This window comes from Vanacampus margaritifer, chromosome 2 (genome assembly GCF_051991255.1).
Source record: "Vanacampus margaritifer isolate UIUO_Vmar chromosome 2, RoL_Vmar_1.0, whole genome shotgun sequence".
Taxonomy (NCBI): Eukaryota; Metazoa; Chordata; class Actinopteri; order Syngnathiformes; family Syngnathidae; genus Vanacampus; species Vanacampus margaritifer.
This window is the reverse complement of record NC_135433.1, coordinates 32,380,912-32,402,761: the sequence shown is the minus strand read 5'-3', so window position 1 is coordinate 32,402,761 and position 21,850 is coordinate 32,380,912. Positions and strand designations below refer to the sequence as shown.

Genomic DNA, 21,850 nt, shown 5'->3' with positions numbered 1-21,850 from the left:
AAGAGAAACACTGACATCTAGTGGAGCATGAAGGAAACATGACCACTCCGTAAAGCCAAAAGAAGCATCAGCAGTCAGGAATAATAAAATAAAAATGACAAAAAAAAAAAAGTGACAAAAAAGACAGCTTTAAAAAAAATAGACAATAATGTAAACGTATTTTAATTTATTTTCGTAAAAAAATAATGAATAAAAATAAATAAGTAAAAAAGTTGAATTTTGCTCGAAACTTGAAATCAGTTTGAAACTAAGTACTGAACACGTGCAAAGACAGGCAACAATTTATTAGTGAACTGTTGCGATATAACAATAACTCTTCATTTTTTTGGCCTGGGGTGAAAAGGCATGAGTTGGCCCTCCCCTACAATATTTCTGTAAACATTTTGCTTATATGTAGTTCGGAGCTTGAAAGCCAATTTCCACTCCACTTAGTTACGTGCCTGACTGCAGCAACCATGCATATTGCTGTGGGGCGTGTCGTGCCTAGAATTCAAGTGGGATTCATCGTTATTATTATTATTATATATTATTATATGTAACTTAACAGAATGGATCGAGCACGCCCGGACCCAGCGAGAAGCTCCTGCCGCCGACCGGCTTCCCGAGCACAACCAGCCTGCTGACTAACCCTCTGACGTTCCCTCTGCGTTGGTTGTGCTTTTTTGCCTGCTACGTTTCGTCCGTGTCCCCCTCATCTGTTTTAGCGTGTTTACCTAGTTCACCACCTCGTTTTTCATCTCGGTTTTTTTCTTGATTATTCTGATTTTGATCTCACAGACAGTTACACTTAATTAGACGGTTTTGATTTGGACCCTAGTTTTTTTTCACACAGCAGTTCCCCCGGTGCACTTCCGTATGACACCATTTTGCCACCCCATGTTTTTGTTGACCCCGAGTGTGATTTAGATTCCAATCCAGAGTACGAGTGTGAAGTGAGTGAGTGCCCCGATTTCGGTTTGAGTGTGAGTGAAATCTTTTATGTTTTTTTGTTTTCATCTCCCCCTTCGTCACATCATTTAGAACCTTTTTCCACGTTATGTCGCTCCCCATCACCTCGTTCCCATGCAACTGTCTCAGTCACGAACCAAGCTGCTGTCCCCGTTTGTTATGTTTCTGTCATGATCTGTTGTGTTGTTTGTCCTTGTGTGTGCCCTTCCTTGCATCAACCAATCAGGGCCCTCAGCCACTCTTGTCTTGCTCAGGTGTGTCTCATTTTGTCATTAGTGTCTGTGTATATAGTCTCATTTTCCCTCTCTGCGTCGAACAATTGTTGTCGCCCCCCCCCCCCTCCCCCTCCCGTCATGTTGCTGGGGTTTTTCTTGTCATCCCCGCCCCATGTCTCACATCGCTTGCTTTTGTTTTTTTGTTAATTAAAATCCCATTTGGACTTCTCTGCCTCCTCACCCTGCTTCTTCACATTTGGGTCCACAATCACAGCCCAAACTTAACACTCACGTCCACGTGAGTGAGACAACAATGTTGCAAAAAAAGACATGCTGACAGGATCTGAGCCCTTTGAGTCCACTTTATTGATACAGCTGTGCAGTCACATAGCATGGTGGCACACGCGCGCGGCCGCGATGAAACAGTGACACACACACCTGCATGCACGCATTCTCACTCTGTCATTCCATGAAGAGATTTGGTGGACTGTTTGGCATTCATCTTGTGATTTGGAAATCAATCAACATTAATCAAACTTTGTCGTTAAAATTACCTCACTCATTCGTCAGCAACCAACAAAAAATGGTTAAACAGTATCTGATTTTTTTTCCTCGTCATTGACATGTATGTTAGCATTAAGCTAAGGACACTTTCCGAAAGCAAAACTTTAGTGGTGTAATTCTTTTTGTTTTATGTGAAGTTTAACAGTTAACTGCTACCATAAAACCATAGCAATAATATCTCACTCGCAAGCAGGCTTGGAGAGTAACGGAATACATGTACCGCCGTTACGTAATCAGAATACCATTAAAAAAACAAAAACTGTATTCTGTTACAGTTACAGGAAAAAACATGTCATCAGACTACAGGTACATTTATTAAAATGGGGATTACTTTGAGGGATTACTACGATTTCTATGATGAGAGAGAGTGCGAAACAGAGCGAGGGCGAGAGAGACAGAAAGAGAGAGACAGAGCGAGAGAGCGCGCGTGCATGCCCGCGCAAGTGGTACCGCTGCTACATGTCGGGGAGGTGGGGAGAAAACGAACTGACTAGTTGTGTCCTCCACACGCGGGCAGTTTGAAAAAGCTTCACGGACGGGAGGAGGAAATGGCGACCGGTATTCACTGTTTGGAACTAACTCGGCTTGCTGAAGGAGCGAAAGTTTGAGCTGAGAGTCCGGCGGCATGCTACGCGCAGTAGCTTCTTGCTAGCTAGCCCGCTAGCCTACAACCACAATGTGAGTTACACCTTCCAAACAAATCTTCCTCCCACCAATTCCCTTTTTAAACATCATACACAACATAAACACAGCTAAACTTGTGACTGGGATAAAAGTTCATTTTGCAGTTGATGTCACACATCGTCATCCTCATTGGATGACTATCTATCTATCTATCTATCTATCTATCTATCTATCTATCTATCTATCTATCTATCTCTATCTCTCTCTCTCTCTCTCTCTCTCTCTCTCTATCTCTATCTAAACTGTGAGGTTTGGTTGATTTCAGTGACAGTTCGAAAACAGCATATGGCCTTCAATCAATCAATCAATCAATCAATCGCCTACATGCTTTTTAATTACACAAGGATTTTTGCTATCTGTAGGCTGCTCGGGTCCCGATCACCCCCGCAAATAGTAGGGGCATATTGTATAGAATATATATGTTGTGGTGATATTTATTTATATTTTCTCTTCATGAGTAATCCAAAAGTAATCCCAAGTAATCAAGTTACATTACTTTAATATTATGGTACTTGGATTACGTTACTAACTACATTTTTTACCAGGTAACTTGTAACTGTAACGGAATACATGTTAAAAGTAACCCTCCCAACCCTGCTTGCAAGTAAAAGCAAAAAAATCATCCAAGTTACAGCCTGCATTGAAAAACTCGTAAATTGGGGCACTCATATCTCAAAGCGTGACTATGTTGGATTTTGTGTTGCTATTCGAAGCAACACAGATGACAACCATGTTAAATACCCTGTATTTAACAGTCAAAATGACTAGAAAATAAAAAAAAACTGAAGTGCAAAATGCCCCTTTAGGGTCTAATATCTGAAATGTTAAGCAGTCCACCACATCTCTATGAATGTACACACGCTCACACAAGCATTCATGCACGCACACACATTCATGCACAGTCATGTCAGAGCAGGTCACAGTGAGGAGATCAGAAATACACGTTAAGTATTTTCTGGCGTTTTTTTTTTTTTTAACCTCGCACACTTTTTACATCCACTTGACCCCGAGACGTTCGAGATCAGTTGTCTAAGATGGAGGGGGAGTGAGGAGCGGAGAAACGATGACAAATGGTTACAAAAACGCCACGTGGAGAAGAAATCTGGCTATGATGCTGACACCACCTGCTAAATATGCCGTACAGCAAGAGCATGTATAAGCAGAAACAGGCTACTTGACCATGTCACAAGCAAGTGTTTGTTCTAAACACGTGGAGGAAATTATATAACACACTCACGCTAGTTACAGTTCTAAAAACATAAAGAAAGAACAAAAAACACATTGTTACAGCACGAGGAAGTTTACAAACAGGTCATACAAACGTGATAAAAGAACCCCCCCCCCCCCCAAATATCTTAAGAGAATGAAAAAGTATGGGATAAATAAGTAAAAAATAAATAAATAAAAACTGGAGAATGCAATGTACAATATACAATATTGAACAAGATATGGGGAACAAATGAGACAAGACAGGAAAAAAGTAATCCACTATTAAGTAGACTAAACAAAACTATTTAGGATTTGGGGGGGTAAAAACATGGGCAAATGGGATTTTGTTTAAAAAAACAAAAAACATCTAAACAAATTTAATACATTATTTTTTCAAATGAACAACAAGACAGACATAAAATGGGAAAATGACCCACTAAAGTGGATTAAATTAAAACCGAATGTGGTTTGGAAAAAGCAAAACAGACAACAATTTTTTTTTTTTAAATAGGAAAAAAACTTAAAAATGTTAATAAATTTAAAAAAAAACTGTACAAGAGCAAAATAAAATAAAAATAGTTTTGGAAAAAAAAGTGAGCCACTGAATAATAAGACAAAATAAAAGTCCAATGAAAAAAAGGCAAAAGGAAAAAAAGGAAAACATCAACAGGTTGCAGGAACAGTGACAGCTGCTTCCTACAGGTGCAGTTACATGTACAGTAAGAGGCACACAGGTAGATCAAAAGAAAAGTAGGTTTTCTGTCATCCCTAGAAATCTTCCATTTAAATTCTCCCTTTTTAAATCTATAAAAAAAAAAAAAAAGCACATCCCATGCCAGCATCTTGGCACTGCGGATTTATTCCTAAAATCATATTACACAAGTGCACAATTATGTTAAGAAGGGAACGCAAATACTGCCCATTTGTCTCGCCCTTAACAGCAAGTACACATTTACAATAACAGCTAAAGCGGAGCTTGGTTATTTTACATATGCACAATCAGCAACATTTACATTTTATAGTCGCACAGCGGAGTGAAAAAGCAGGACAGTTAAGACGCTTTGCGACGGCCCAAAAACATGAAAAGGCATCGAGAAGAACAAAAATGAAAATGGAAAAACAAAAACAAAAACAACAACCCTGTATTATGTTGTTTTAAAAAAGGTTTATGTGACGGGTTGTGTTAACGATAGGAACCATTTTAATGAAAAACAAAATTAAGCAAAATTAAGGGTAAAAAAAATATACAGGGCGCGCACACAAAAAAAGAACATGAACATTTACAGTTTAAATGTACATTACACAGAGTTTGAAACTATAGAGAACGACAAATGAAAAGCTGTCAAGCTATCCAACCAAAAAGGAGAAAAAAAAACCAGGAGAGTGGAGCAGTATATCCACTCAAAAACAAAAAGTCACAAAGGAGAGGTGGTGTCAGTCATTTTCGTGTGTTCCTGCAGGGGGCGACAAAGTCCAACTGATTAGCTTCCCCCTCCTGTTCCGGTACTTCCAGGCGGGTTCTCATTCCATAGCCACGTCGGCTGTGTCTAAGACAAAATGGGAAATAAGAGGAGACGTCTATAAATGATGATGCTCAGTGAGTAAGTAAGTAATGTTTGAAATACACCAAAAACTTGCAAATTCAACACAGTCTGTTCTGTTTGGGTTTGAAATACAGTAATTCCTTGCTTAGCGTTGTGGGGCTGTGGGCATTCCAGATACAAATTATATACAGTATGCATGTGAGGTGTATGTATTGTTTTTGTCCACTTGGTGTCCCCATCCTCATGTAGTATCTGTGCCTGTATGTGAGTGAATGCGTGTGACTTCAAAAGGCAGGAACTGTTGAGGGACGTGGAAGACTCAGACTGAGAATGTCAACGACTTCAGAGACAAGAAGAATTTATGTGCAAAACCACATTGTAGCACTTAACGGGTGTGGAGGTTCTACCGTACCTAAAATGTTGGGTTTGGGTTGTTGGCGTCCACTCACCATCAGTCACTGTGTTTTTGGCCTCTTCACTTCCCGGAGAGTCTGCGCTTTCACACAACTCTCCTAAGACATCCAAAAGACCCATGATACTAAATATTGAACTATTTGGATTAAGACTCAAGATGAATAGATACTGCAAATAGGCTGGCAGAGACATTTAGATCACAGCGGTGCCTTGGAATAGAAGTCTAATATGTTTGGTGACCATGCTCATAACTCAAAACACTTGTATGTCAAATGATCTTTCCATATTGAAATGAATGGAAATGCCATTAATCCATTCAAGCACTCTACAACCCACCCCCCCAATTAATTATTAAGTAATTTTAATTAGGAAAAATAGCAAGCACTCAATGATACATGCAAATAGTGAAAACTGATTAAATAAATGCATTGAAGAAAAAAAAATCCAGAATAAGAGGGTGAAAAACGTTTTCCATGAAAAATGGGGGGGGGGGGGGGGATATTAAAATATATATATATATATTTTAATATTGTGACTAGGAGAATCTGCAAGTGCTGAACCACAAGCAAGTGGTGGTCCACTATGTTTTACTTTATGAAAACACAGTAAGAACATAAATACTGTAGAATATTAATAATTAAACAGTTTGTGTAGGATAATTTAATAGTACTTCTTCTACTAATACTGTAAGAGATTCATTTTAGTGAGCATAAACAATATATACCTGTCAGTACAGTAGTTATCTGTTTGCATGTGTTGCTCCACCATTTGTGTTCAAATATCCATTGCTTAAAGGGTTACAAAAGCACAACGGTCGATACTACCTGTTAGCATGTCAATGATGTTTTTTCATCATATGCTAGCAGGCCATTTTAAGGCAACTTTTGTTGTTTTAAATACATGCGGTGTTATTCTCTGTGTTTTATATTTAGTGGGAAACAAAAGTACGGTAGAGGTGCCAAAATGAATCGATTATCAAATTAATTGACAACTATTTGAATACTGTAATTGAATAATCATTTACAGGGCTCCAGACTAACTTTTTTTTTTTTACTAGGAGTGCAGTAGCCACAAAACTTGAAATTTTAAAGGCCCAAGTATAAGATTTTACAGGCACACACTATAAATCCCACTCATTTTCACTATAGTACTAACAAAGAGGCTATTCAGTAGTAGTAGAAGTATGATAGCCCAAAAAAAAAAAAAAGTTAACTTACTGGTTTCACTGGCAAGAGTAGATGAAAATTAGTTGCGCTATGTCAAATTTTAGGTGGAAAATGCCAGATTTCAGGGCAGTCTGGAGCCCTGGTTTAGAGCCATTGTTTAATTTAAAATTGTCCAAATCTTCTGATTTCAACCTCTCAAAAAGAACAACCAATTCTAAAAATATTCGCTTGTGACCGCCTTGGCTAATGAACCACATGCTGTTTCACCCAGTCTAAAGACAGACATGCGTACCGTTCTGCAGCGAGGGACTCCTTTGTGCGGCGCCCCCAGGCGGCAGCGGTGCCGCGTCATCAGCATCAGGCTTTGACTCCGCCTCCTGGTCTCCGGCTTCCTGTTGGCTGTCTTTAGGCTCCTCCTCCGAGTCGGCGCGGTTCTCCTGAGGCTCCATGGCGTCTTCCCGCTGGGCTCGCTCCTCTGCCTCCCTTTTGGCTCGCTCCTCCGCCTCTGAGGTTACACATGGGACATGACACGGCGGCAGGTTAGAGAATGTGTTGGTTACTTCCGTCATCGGCCGTTTTGTGGATGTTTGTTTGTTTGCTGCTGGTATAAAGTATACACATTATCCAAATGATCAGAAAATGACTCGATTTCTTACATGTAATATTTATCACATTTTAATGCCTTATGAATAAAGATGCCATGAGGATAAGCAGTTCAGATAATGGTCGGATGGAGAATATAAAGCGGTGATTCTCCAAGCGTACCATCAGCGTTATGCCGGAATATGCGAAAGATAAAAAAAAAAAAATCACTTAATTGAATACAAATGAAATGCACAACACTTAAAACATGAAATTCAAACATAGTACAATAAAGTTGATTTTCTTTTAATCCAATACAGTATTTTTTTTTACTTTTCACGTATATAACATATAACAAACAGATTATTTTTTTCCGTGGAGTATTTTTGATTTGCATTTAATAATTTTTTTTTTTTTTAATGAGCGGGAAGTAAACAGAAGTGATTTGAAATAAGGCTTAGGATTTGTATTCATGCCAACCTTGGAGCTGTACCAAGTCAAAAAACGAGTGTGTGGAACGTGTGGGTGAGCACAGATGCTGCGCATGCAAATACGAAACAGGCAAGTAACGTAGAGTTTTCAAGTCCTTCAAGGTGGAATGAAAGTTTTGTACAGTGGCGCCTTGAGATGTGAGCTGAATCTCAAATCATCAAATTGTGTAGATTTTAATGAGGAAAAATAGCACTCTATAAATGTAGGTACTGTATTAAAAACAGACCGTAATGACATAATTAAACACAACAATTAATTTATTTGACTGAATGGCCATTGTGTGTTCTTTTTGGTGTGCCCGCCTTTGGGTCCCACAAACGGATGGGAGACGACCACTCTACCACTGAGCCATGCCGCCTCACGTGTAGCTATTGTGTGCATCATGTTTAGCGTGGCAATAAACTTTAAGTTGCATTAAAAAAAGCTTGAATCCTTTTTGAAGTGCTGTTCACTATTTGGCAAACAGCTGCTATTGTGAAGTGAGTGGAAATGAGTTCACTGCCACCATAATGTCAAGTCTGTTCACAAGAAAAAAACAAAACAAGAACTTGGGTTTTGAAAAAGTTCCCCGCCGATCATAAAGCATTTGCAGATGTATTTTTTTTTTCTTCCAAAGAAGACAGTGTTGCACCTTTGGTTGCCTGCGCTTTCCAGCGCTCCCTGTTCTGGTAGACCTCCTCGTTCCACAGCGCCTTAAAGTTCTTTATGTCCACAGCCAGCAGGGGGCTCTGGCCCGACGAGCAGCTGTCGGAGGCTATGCTCTTCACGCTGTGCCTCTTGGCCTCCTCCGAGCTAATACTGTTCAGACTGCGTGCAAGGATAAAGGAGAGGAGTTCACAGCACTGACAACTATTGCACATTTTTACCGTGTTACGCCAATTCCGATTTTGTGACATTGAAAGTTGGGCATAGAGCCACATGGGGCTTCACTAAGTAAATTTGTGTGTGAGAAGAAACAGTGTCCAACTTGGATCATTTCCTTTTAACTTGCGATTAGATGAAATCAGTATCGTCATCTTCATACCCCCCCAACATCAATAGAATAGATGAGTAAAGCATCCCATAATGTGACAGGTCTGTGATGGGATTAGAGAAGACAGGACGTCACTGAAGTCAGCGACATTCATCCTTCGGGGAAGGGGAACGTGTGAAGATGCGTGAGGCAAAGCAATCCATCCGCCGTGTGTTGAGATGATTCATTTAGGACTCGACGCGTCGGTCTGAGCGATGAGAGGCGAGCGACTACGACCAGACGGTTACAGATAACCGAAAGCGGCAATACGCGGCGAGAGGGAAGATAAAGAGGTCTGACGCGCTTCAGCCCATCAGGTGAGCAAAAATCCCAACGATTGTGTGAGATTTATGCTCAGTTAGCTCCAATATGAGAACCCCCACTGTCCCCATGCTGAGCGATTTTAATGGCGGCTGCTGAGCGCACTGATAAGCAGGCTGATATTGATGTAAAGGCTGAAGGGAGGCTTAATACGCACTTTACACAGACAAACTTTTTCATTAACACTTTCTAGATAGTTGTTAGTCGTTAATATAGATTTTTCTGGGGGTGGGGGAGTGGCCAGTGTATTCATGTGGTTCCAGTTCTTGAAACTAATCAATCTTAACCAAGGTAAATGTAGGCTCTGGATAAAGCTGGATACATGCTGTTGTCCAGGGCTTAAAGCAAAAAAAAAAAATAAAAAATCCTGAGCCTGAACTTTTTCCGGGGAGCGGTGGTGCAGTGTGCAATGTGCCGATTCGTTGTTCGACCGACATCAAGCCATTACTATTCGATTCGTCGCCGTGGATGGACTGGGCATTTGGGAAACTCATGAAATTCCCGATGGCCAGTCCTCCCCAAGTGTCAGGTCATCTCTTTCATTATCCATTTATATTATGTATAGTACAGTAAAGCACTGTGGGTTGCAGTCCCTTCTCGTGCTGCAGCTATCGAATATTTTGATATTCAAATATCCTATGGAAAATTCTATTGAATAGTCAGGTATTTGGATAAAAATAATATTTTTGCATGGTGAAAAGACAAATATGAATACAGAAGACATTAAAAAATATATAGAGTGCTGGAGTACTTTAAGCCCTGTGTTGTCTGTCATTAACACCCTCAAAAATGTATTATTGCTTTGGTTGAAACGGCCGCATGGTAATTTCATTCCCTAAAAAATGGCCAACCAATCAAATCTAATGAAGGCTTTTGATTAAGCTATGCAGCTGTCCACAAAGTCTTGGAATTCCTTAAAAATTAACATACATACATGGCAATCCACATAGCAGTTTGGAATCTCCCATAAATCTAATCCAACCCAGATGAATTCAGGTCCTGGATAAGGCGATGTGATCCTAAAAAATGTTCAAAATTAACAGAAGGCTCTGGATGAAGCTATGCAGCCATCCATGGTGATTCCAATCCTTCAAAAATGACATTAATGAATCTTTTTCAACGAGTAGTGTTGTGCTGAATGAAAAGTGAGGACAATTACATGCAACAGAAACGGACGTGCCTAGGGTGCAACGTGTACATTTTTCTTATTGGATTTACTGCTCTTGCATGAAGACCCCATAAACTGGTTACCCGCTTTTGGCACGGAGCCCACCTGGAGCGGCGGAAACCTGCGAGACCCGAGTGCGAAGCCTCGTCGATGAGCGGCGTGACGATGCGCTCCATCATGTCGCTCATTACGGTGAAGGTGGGCACCACGATGAAGTCGATGAAACCTGTGCAAACACATTTACAGTTGGGCAGGTTTTACATGGACGCTTCAGAATATTAGATGCTTTGTATTTGTAGTAGGGGTGTCAAAATTAGTGCATTCATTTTGAGTTCCTTTAAGGCCACTCATTTTTAAAATTGATTAACTCATTCACTCCCAGCCATTTTCATTAGAATCTCTTCTTTCATCAAGAAAAAAATAATATTTCTATAATTTGTTTCCATTTTTGCAGCAATTAGCATTAGAATATAGCTACGCTTCATCATTATTCACAAATCTGTGAATATACAGAAGGGGAAAGAGCTTTTTGCAACATGGCCCTGCATGGTTGATCTCTTATACTCTGTTGCCACCAGTTGGCCGTTTTTGTTATTACTACCATTGTTGCATCAAAGCCTTCTGTATTCTCTAGCATAAAAAAACATAAGAAACATATAAATTAGTGATGAACCGAATATTCGGCCACAGAAAATATTCGGCCACAGAAAATTTTCCGCCGAAAATGGCAAAAATGTGCATTTTCGGCATTCGGCCGAAATAAAATTCAAGCTGAAAGAATATGGCCGAAAAAGGATGTTGTGGTGACGCAAGCAAAAAAACAAAACAAAAAATGCTGCAAGCAAGTGTCTGTTTGAATACCAAACACGGGAGTGAGTGTCCGCCTTGCCGCTTGCTGGCGTTTGTGAGTACCGGCAGCTTCATTGTGCACTTACCACTAACTCCGGGTGGCGACAGACCTGTGCAGGACGCCGTGTGTGACTTTGCAGTCCGTTCCCAAAGCTGATTGGCTGGTGCGAATACATTTATTTATTTTTAAACGTTGGTGAATATGTGAATGTGTTGATTTTAAGTGCGCCGCATCGTCTCCCGCTCCAATTAGCCTACAAATGCGTCATCCACACCGCCGGTTCGAACTACTGTACATTGACTATAAAGTGCAATTGCACCGCCAGAAAATGCTCAGTTGCTCACCCCACGTTTGGTGTTTAATGTAATATTTGCCAACATGTCTCTGATGTCTGTGGTGTGGACGCATTTCAATTTATATTGTGCTTTGTTAAAATGCCCGTGCTAAATAGGCCTAAATATTTTATAATAATATTATAATTTTATTTAATTCTAATAAATGCAATGATAATAAAAAATTGGCATAATTTTTTTTCCCCGTTTCGGTTTTCGCCCAAGCATTTCTCATTTTCGGTTTTCGGTTTCGGCCAAAACATTTCATTTCGGGGCATCCCTAGTATAAATATGTCTTTGGGACACTTAAAACATTTAAAATAGAACATATTTATAAGTTTTGGGGGAGCAAATGAGTTAATCGATTAATGACTGGCCCTTACTTGTATAACCTGTACTGGGGGAATTCCAATCGCAACGCAGCAGACACATCCACATCCACATAAAAATTTAGCAGTAATACATTTAATACAAATGCATATATTTGTGGTGACTTGGGTCAAGATGTATTTTACAATTTTTAAAATGCGCAAAATTTCACAAGTTACTTCATGTTAACTATCCATCCATTTTCTTAACCGCTTAGTCCTCACAAGGGTCGCGGGGGGCACTGGAGCCTATCCCAGCTGGCTTTGGGCAGTAGGCGGGGTACACCCTGAACCGGTTGCCAGCAACGTCTTACAAATGCAATTATTTCATCTCGTGGCAGAAAAATGACCTCAACACAAATCAATATCACACTTTTTTTTTTTTACAGTATAGTACGTCTTTTTAATTTTAACACAATTTTATGAATTATTATGAAATTACTGTACCAATAACTAAAAGATGCAGCCACATTTCTATTAGTTTAACATTTTATTTCCACTTTAAGGTCAACATAAGTGTATGGAAACTAAAAAAATTATTTTACTGTACATTTTATTGTACATTTAGAACAGATATAGAATTTGCAATTAATCATGAGTCAACTACTGAAGTAATATGATTAATTACTATTACAAATTTTAATCACCTGACACCCTTAATTTGTAGTTTTCTATATTATAGTCAGGGTTGAAAGTGGGCCGGAACTGTCCGGAACACAGTTCCGGTAAAAATTTTAGGACCGGAACTATTCGGAACAGTGCTTCTGTTCTGAAAATATGACGGCAACGCAACTGTAAAAAAACAAAAAAAATATTAAAAAAATACTGTTAAATAGCCTGCCAGGCTGCCACATCGGCATCTACTAATGTCAGATTTACATACAAGTGTGAACAATAACAAGTCTAATAAAGTGCTTCTAAATCCTTCCAATATCCTTGTGTAGCGTAATCAGCATTTCCACTGATATTTCTTATTTATTTATTCGTATTCCACGGAGTTCTGACCGCCGGCTCCATGTATAACGAGTTACGCCGATGTGCGTATGAGTGCGTGCACAGCGAACCACCACACTCAATTGGATAACAGACTGACACGTGATCAGCATGGACACTTGCTGAGCTCTGATTAGTTCGAATGCACAATGTGTTTTGTTTCTGGAAAACAAAAAACAAACGAGAGAGGTAATGAACAACTTGTTGAACTGATGCGATGCAACAGAAAATTGACCAGATTCTTTGACCCCATACACAAAAAGGAGTTGAATGTGTGTGAATGTCTGTTTTTTATTTATTTTAATTTAATTTTATTTTGCTTTGATGGGGAAGTTCAGAAGATCTTCCATGTTAATGTGCACATTTGGACTTGTTTATGTTAATTTACTACTATTTACTACTTATTTATTTCCTTATAATTTAAAACAAGTCAATGTTAACTTTATCTTCAAAATAAATTTAATTTACATGTGCACAATGTAAGAGTCATTTGGACTTATTTTTGTTAAATGATGTTACTTATTTAAATCCTCATTATTATTATTTTTAAGTCCATGTTTACATTATCTTCCATTTGAATGTGCCTCTTATGTTCTTCATTTACGTTCTAAAGTAATTCAAATTGAGGTTTTGCATTTAGATGTGAGGAAATGGGGGAAAATATTATTAGGAGATGGAGGTTGGGGTTACTGGTGTTTTCTATTAACTGTTATTTTGCACATCATTGAAAAAATAAAATCAGTTTCTCATGTATGCCTTGTTACAATCATGTTACAGTGGCCTAATGCATGTGTAAGACCTTTTGTGTTTTATTGTGTGTACCGTGTAACTGTACCAGAAGGATTTTATTCCTGCATGTTGTTGGTTTGAGGAGCAATTAAACTGAACCCCCCACCCAAACAAAAAACAAAAAAATCGGTCAGTCAGGGAGTTCCAGCAAGAAATAACCACTTTCATCCCTGATTATAGTATGATATTTATAATGGAATCACCTGTTGTTTTCGTAACCATGAGGGGAATTTATTAGAGGTAGGGCATTCATTTGTCAAAAGTGGATGACACACCTGGAGATTAATTGCAGTCTGGTGTCAATACAGCCACTTTTAGATTCTTTATCCCCATCCTTGCTTGAACAAAAAAAGCGACGAGCTGTTGCTAGGTCAACTTCCCATAGTGCCGCTATGTTACGCCGTCGGTGCTATTCTCACTCACCTATCTGAGACTGCGCCACCATTGTTGACTTTCGGTCACAGAGCGGTGAGAAGGAAAGGCCGAGCTCCGCTTCTTTGTCCCCCTGGGAAGCACAAGAGTCACTCGTGAAAACCACGCGCTCGCTGCATCGCTCAACAGGCTTGCTGACCTTTGGGGAAAAAACTTGTTTCTTTTTCCCTTTTCGAACACACACGATTATAGAGGTGGGAGTTGGCGGTGTGCGCAGAAGCTGTTTATTGACAAAGCGCGTCCCTTGAGGCAAAAGAGCCTTGTGATAACCACCGCAATAACAAAAGGAGCCATACTGGCAACAACAGCGTTTGATAAATGCGTGACTGATCTCTGTTAAGGTTTTTAGTGCTGAAGGCACACTGTTCATTTGACCTCTACAACTATGATCTTTTTGCCTTATCCTTATTGGCAGAACAAATGGCCCGTTGCAATACACTCCATGCATAACAGTAAAGGCAAACATGCAGAATGTTGATGACATAGAAACCATGTAAGTTGCACTATTTCAATGTGTTGCATTACACTCCTGTTTTTAGATGTCTAAAGACATGCAATAGTCTGGATACTTTCACAAATTTCATTTATTGTGCACTGTGCTATTGTGTGAAAGCAAAATGGCTGCTTGGTTCTGGCACTTCAGCTCACAGATCCATCAGGGGCATTGCAATAACATAATGAGGCTGTCTCCATTGACATTAATGTTAAAGGCAGCTTGAGTGGCAAACTATTTGTAAAATAAATAATAAAAATGATCATTTAAAAACTAAAAAAGAACTCTTAAGACACTAATATGCGGTTGCATTAGTTTTCTTCAGAAAACATGTTTATTAGGGACATATAATGATCCTAACATTTTGGCATTAAAAGATTTAAAAATATTACTGTAGAATATCATTATATATATATTTTAGAACCAATTATTACAGTATGAATGATAACTGCCAATATTAAGACTCATATCCGTAAAATTCATTGTCAAAAGAAAATATGCATAGAGTTGTTTTTGTTTAGTTTGAATACCAAGATATTTTCTTCCAAACTTTTTGTATTTTTTTTCTTATAACATTTCTTCATTTTCTATTTGTGTATTTCTATCGTAATACTCCCCCCCCCCCCCCAATTTTTTTTTTTAAATGTATTTTTAAGCAACATTTTTTTGCATTATATTATTTTCCAATAATTTGTATTTTCTAATACTTTGAACATGATTGCTTTGGTTGTCTTTGTGGAATCTGTAGGGTAACTGACATTTCTTTTGACAACATCGTGACGTGACCTCTTCGTGCCTTTCATCTCAGGTTTGAACCATCGTTGACACCAGCTCAGCAAGCATCAAAGGACTAAATGTGGCTGTGTTTTGCTTGTTTGGCATTTTTCTTGCAACCCTTACCCCGAAAGAATGGGCTGCACCTACCCTGTGCAAAAAATGTGCATGTGTTCTGCTGACGCTCACCTGTCTGAAGAACTCCTCCAGCAGAGAGGTGGTCCAACGGTGGTGAAGGTCCCAACTTTTGGCTGGGTGGCTGATGTCAGCAGTGTGCAGCAGTAAGGACAGGGCTTTGGGCTTGTCAATGCTATAGACAATAAATGTGAGTGTGACATTAATACACCAACAAAAGCATCAACATGCACGTATAAGCAAGTGGATTAGGTATTAATAGTGAGGGAACAAAAGTACACACAGCAGAAACTAGATGAAAATGGAACACTATATGCTGGAGCCGGAACAGGAGAAACAATATGAGAGAGCAAGAGAGTTGTGTAACGTAAATGCTAATTGCTCATAGGATGGCAACAGGTTTGTTGTGGGTCACTGAACACTGTTTAGTTGCACTGTTGTGGTTTTTACAATGGGCCTCCAAATGATGCACACTGAAATGGATGCACATTAAATAGGTAAAATAACACAGCCACTTATTCTTGCTTAGAGCATACAATAGTGCTGTAACGGTACAGATTAATATTTGAGGCATATCAAGCTCCCACGTGGAACATTAAATGCCTCATGTCTAATTATGTAAACAAACACCGTGGACCTCGGCTTCTGGCTACTGGCTAGCATACGTCATTGCTCAAGAAACAGTTTCATGCCAATGTGGATTTCAGTACAGCTCAAAAAACAAAACAAAAACTAGCGTAATACAAATGCAGCTTCTAGCACATTTAAACAGCCTCTCCTGGGCTCTTCACATAGATCCAAAGCAAGAACATTATATTATTGGTGTTTTAAAAGCACAACCATTAACACTGTTCAAACATCTACTGTCACACTTGCATTCCTCATTTCCTAAAAAGAAGACCAACGACTAATTTCGCACTTTCCTAAAATCAAAAGCAGCTGTGTCTAGAGCCGTGCCTTGTGATATGAGTTAAATTTGTTCCGTGACTACACCGGTAACACAAAACATTTGTATCTCAAATCATCTTTCCCATTTGAGATGGATGAAATTGTCCCCCCATTTTTGTTTGAGGTTCTTTTTTTTAATTTTATTTTTTAAAATAAGGATAATAGCACTCTGTAATACTTTATTTCATAAAACCAGAAAGTAAAAAGTACATGATTAAAAAGAATGTAGACACTTAAGCAGTTTGTGCATCATGATTCTATGCTACAATCCAATTCATTGTGCTGCTCCTAATGTGGCCGCCGGGAGGCAGTGCAATATGATAGTCATTAAGAAAGTCATAAATAAAGAATAATACTTGAACTACTATTGCTTTAAGTCATTCAGTAGGACGCATTTATATTAGTCATTTTCCAGAAAGGATACATGCTAGATGAACAAAGACAATGAGAGACAGGTGCGGAAACACAAGGTAAGACTCTGGGAAATTGGAGACACAGTTGGGTAAAAGGCGGAAAACACACCACCTGCACCCTCCAGTTGTTAAAGAGACCAAAATATTGCCTTGACCTGGGATTTGACATTTCTTTCAACAGCAAAGCCTCAAATCCAAATGTATTTCCCATTGAACACGATTACCTGCTTGAGACTAATTGTCTGTTTCACTGGAATACGCTGTGAAGATCATTTCACATTATCGGGCATTACCGGTGCCTGATAACATTAAAACCCTGTCACGCTTGACAAACGGATTCACATGGACACAAACATGGAAAGGAGGTGAACAAAAAAAACACACACGGAAGGTTAAACGCGGGGGGTGAAGAAAGACCGTCTCGCATTTCCCCTCCTCATCCCATTTGCATCAGGCTTGCGGCAGCCGTCCTTGAATTACATTACAGTCCATTCAGCATTACACAGCCAGTGCAATCTCTCTTGTGGATGTGATGGAAGGAGACCCTCCAGTCAGCACTCTTTGGGCTCTTGTGTGGCTCTCGCACACACGCACGCACACAAACACAGACAAGCTGATATAAAGCCGTCTCCAATCTGCTATCGGTACTTTTGAAAATGAGACCTCGAAGGTCAACAGGTTCACCCTACGCCTCCACACCCCTTGACATTTTTTTATCATCCACCTGCTACACAAGTAGGGATGTGACTCCAGCCATGAGATAAGAATAGTTATCAATAATATATTAGAGTAGTGTATTTAAAGTCCCTATAACGTGCTAAGAAATGTCAAATTGTTAAACAACCTTGCCAAATAAGAATGAGTAATAAAAATTGCCAAATTTCAAGTTTATAAAGGCGTCAAAATGGTAAAACAAAACAAAACAAGGACTTCTCTACTGTACGTTCTCTAAAAAAATACATCTGTTGAAATCTTATGTCCCACGTCGCCAGACTTTCCACTACCCAACGAGAGGTGCTAGCCAGCAGCTAGCTGGCTAGCTAACTGGGTCTTCCTCCGCTAGCTAGCTACTTCCTTGCTTGGTGTTGTGTTGGTGTGTAGGTCCAATAACAGAGACACTTATAATAATAATAAATAATACATTGCATTTATACTGCACTTTCTCTTTCAGGGAAAGTCAACCATCTAATAAATATGGCGATGCACATCATTCAGCCTGTGGCTCATACTACATGAATTTGAGCACAAACTTTTTGCTAGCTATACCCACTATGTTTTGCGTTCCAAACTATTATGACACAATAAAATGTTGGCACTCTCTAGGCATAATTATCAATATACCAACACCGTAAATTGTAAAACCCCATAAAAAACAATCAGCAAAACTACAGATCTCTGCGATATAGCATGGATTTCCACAAACGTCAACTGACCCCTCGGGCTGTTGCAGGAAGTTCTTCATGGCCTTCACCTGCTGGAAGTGGCAGGACATGTCAGTGGCCAGCACCATTTCCACCACCAGAGCACGCAGCTCTCTGCGAGAAAAAGACAAGACAAAATGAAGTGTCACACACCTCAATGCGGAAAAATAAATAAATATCAAAAAGAATTAAAAGCTTGCTGGAGCAAAAAGCGGACAGCCAGCATAGACTTCGAGAGCTATTTATAAATGTCTTACTTTGACAGGTTCGGGCTTATGCTATGAAAATTGGATTGCTGCTGTCTACTTTAATATATTATCACAGTTTCACTGAGTACAGAACTGTTGGACCTTGAAAGCACTTGTCATTTCCCACAGAACAAAAAGTGAGTTCACGATGAATGTGTAATGTGCACATTGAGGTCACGGGCCTGAACTTTTGTATCACTTTGTCATAGTATTTTTGGCGCAGCAGTAACTTGAATTGAGAGTTTAATGACTTTTGGGACCTTTTTTTTTTTTTACCCAGTGAAGTTATAACGTAATTGATATATAATTATTTCATTATTACACTCCACTGCCAGACCAAATAATATTAATCAAGAAATGTAACACTATGCTGTATACAAATACAAATAAATAAACTAGCTTGATGTTTAATTAGTAGGTTGCAACAAGCGACTCAGCAACAACTGTAGTCTTGTGTGCCTTTAAAGTGGAAGTCAACCTTAAAATATTCTTGACAATAATATACGTTACCTCACTGGTCTAAATATGACATTCTAATTAATATTACGTTTTTGTAATATGAGTTATGAAGCAAAATCCAGCTGTTTTTATCCTTTTCAGGTAACAACCAATCACCGTGCAGCTTCAGAAAACAGGTGAGCTCTGATTGGTTGTTGCCTGGGCCCTGAGCAACGTTGATGTCATCTTCATGTGACAGCAAATGGCAAAATGGCTACCCCCTGATATGGATAAAAACGGCTGGATTTTGCTGCTTGACTCATATTCCACTAATGCAATATTAACCAGAACGCCATATTTAGAGTAGTGGGGCTGCATAGAACATATTATTGTCCCCAAAATTTTTTTTGGGGGGGGGGGTTGACTTCCCTTTTAAGTGTGGCCTTGTGAGTGATGTCAAAACACTGCAGTTTAGTCTAGCAGCTCGCGACTGTTCCGTTCAATAAACAGCTGAAGGTGCTCCCCCCCCCACTTCACTCGAGTGGTGACGTATCCAACGCTTACTCGAAACACGAAAGCAAAAAAATGCCGGCTCATCACTAAAACATCACTAAAGTTGGATTTCCCTCCCTCGCCTTTGCCCTGACCTCCAGTCATCCTTAGAGAGGTTGTACAGGATGTTCATCTCGTCGTCGTCCTGCAGCAGGCGGTATGCCGCGCTCACGTGGTGGCTCTCCAGCACCGAGCGGTCGTTGTACAGGATAGCCGTGTCGGACCTGGGAGGAGGCCAAGCAAATAGTCCATTACGGCGTTTATGACCGTTGGCCACCGACTAATGTCACCGCTTCTCCTTTTAATCAGTATAATTGGAGAGATGGCTTTGATGATTTTTGAAACTCATCTCGGGATTTTTCCATTTTTGCTTGTTCGGGAATTTTATCACCCAAGTGAAATTAGATTAGTCTAATGTTCAAATGAATGAGGTTAAATTGTGTGAAAATATAATGGACTTCAATTCAGGCCTTTGCTGCCTAAATGGAAAATAATTCAGGATTAGACGCGGCATTACTGTCGCTGACTTTGTGGCTTTTCTTGAGTTTATTGCTTCATTTCTATTGCGCAGCAGGGTGGTTATCGTGCATGAATTTACAGTAAAGCACAGTTGTATCATGAAGTGATGACTAATCTGTACTTCATGATGTTGCACTGCATTGATTTGTTGGAACGACTGCATCGATGGTGACACATTTATGTTGTTTTATGTGTTTTACATTTAGCAAATCAAGTGTGCCACCACTCTGTGACACTTCTGCAAGTGTAACCTATTTTGACTCAATGTGTTTATTTCTATAGTGCAAGAATAACTGGCAGGATGAGCACTTTTTACTTGAGCATCACATAATGGTACGACATTGCATAAGTGCAACTTTCCTAACTTTGAGTCTTACTTTTGAATGAATGTGACTCTGTTATACAAAGTAGTGCTTATCATTAATCATACTCAGAACAAAAGGATTGCATAGTTTATAAGACACATCTATGCGTCAAGCCTGAGATTAGTTTGAACTCATCCATACTTCATACTACAATTCTGCATTACTATAACCTTCCTGTCTTTGACTCTAATTTTAAGTCATTCTGCTTATTTCTTTGATGAAAGGTGAGGGTTATCATTAATCACCATCCCTAAAAAAAAAGAAGTTAAAGTAGCAATTGCATTTCTTTGAATGTCCTTCCCTTATACAGTGAAATAAGTTTTTTTTGTTTTTACAGGCCGTTGGAGCTCATTTGGTCTCTTGTCCTTCCTCTTATGTTATTGCTGCACCAGCACCCGCATGTGTAAAGGCCCCTGTCGCCTTCGTAAATGAGGGCATCGATCTCGGAGTCAAGAGCTGAGCGCTTTTGATTTTATGATCCATTACCTTGTCTGAATGTGGAAGTTGTTTGTAGTCCCCGTGTGCTCGTAGTCGTGCACGGCCGCGGCAAAGATCATGGCAAAGATCTCCAGCTCAGTTAACCAATGCTGGGGGGAAAATGAAGACAAGAAGGAGGGAAGGAGGGGAGGTGGGGGGGGGGGGGGGGGTGTGATACAATGGAAAGGGCACCCATGAATGAGAAAGAATGCACAGAGGAGGGAATAATAGACAGGAATTAAGTGATGAGAAATGGGAAGGCAGTGAATGGAAAAGCAAGGACGGTTGCATTATGAAGATGAGTAGGAGGAAATACATAACGGGTTGGAAACAAATGGGTGATGGGGGGGACACGGGGGGGCCGGGGGGGGGGGGGTCAGAAGAGCAAAATGGAAAGTTTACAGGAGACAAGTTCAATACTAAAAGTTAGGGGTGGGAATCTTTGAATGTCTCACGATTCGATTCAGATTTTTGGGTGTATAATTTGATTCAGAACCGATTTTTGATTAAGAACGATTTTTGATTCAAAATGATTTGATTGACAATGATTTTTGCTTCAATTTATAGATGTTTAAGGAATCGTAATGATTTACTCCAGTCTGACTCGCTAATTCTAATTAGTGCGCTACTCGCGGCACTTTTGGCACTCAAAAGAACGTCTCCACACTGCAAAAAAACAACTTTTATTGTAATAACTTAATCGTGACTTTTTCCTTCTACTCTCTAATGTGGCTACAACTTAACAGTGTATCAGACCGTGTGGAACCACACTGCACCTAAGTGGCAAAATCGGGTACAGCATGAACAGCGCTCCCAATAAAGGCACACATAAACAAAGGGAAGACAGTATAAAATAATTTAAATAAAATCGATTTTGGGACATTTAAAATTTATTCTGAATCGTACTAAATGAGAATCGTGATTCTTATAAGAATTGATTTTTTGGCACATCCCTACTAAAAGTGTCATTTTTATATTTAGCTA

At 39.5% G+C, this 21,850-nt stretch overlaps 1 protein-coding gene across 4 annotated transcripts in view; it reads right to left on the bottom strand.

Moving 5' to 3' along the window:
- Positions 1-1,510: 1,510 nt before the first annotated feature.
- The window catches only part of pde1cb (phosphodiesterase 1C, calmodulin-dependent b), a 139,783-nt gene continuing 119,443 nt past the window's right edge, over positions 1,511-21,850 (bottom strand). For 3 of the 4 annotated variants that reach the window (XM_077558477.1, XM_077558479.1, XM_077558478.1), the window contains 10 exons: positions 20,876-20,976; positions 19,601-19,729; positions 18,280-18,381; positions 15,540-15,660; positions 14,075-14,156; positions 10,425-10,545; positions 8,450-8,625; positions 7,037-7,249; positions 5,577-5,676; positions 1,511-5,167 (listed from right to left, as the gene is read on the bottom strand). In XM_077558477.1, coding sequence (XP_077414603.1) covers positions 5,059-5,167; positions 5,577-5,676; positions 7,037-7,249; positions 8,450-8,625; positions 10,425-10,545; positions 14,075-14,156; positions 15,540-15,660; positions 18,280-18,381; positions 19,601-19,729; positions 20,876-20,976 — 1,254 coding nt within the window. In that variant the 3' untranslated portion in view covers positions 1,511-5,058. The remainder of the gene's footprint in view (positions 5,168-5,576; positions 5,677-7,036; positions 7,250-8,449; positions 8,626-10,424; positions 10,546-14,074; positions 14,157-15,539; positions 15,661-18,279; positions 18,382-19,600; positions 19,730-20,875; positions 20,977-21,850) is intronic. The other variant, XM_077558476.1, reaches the window with a different exon arrangement.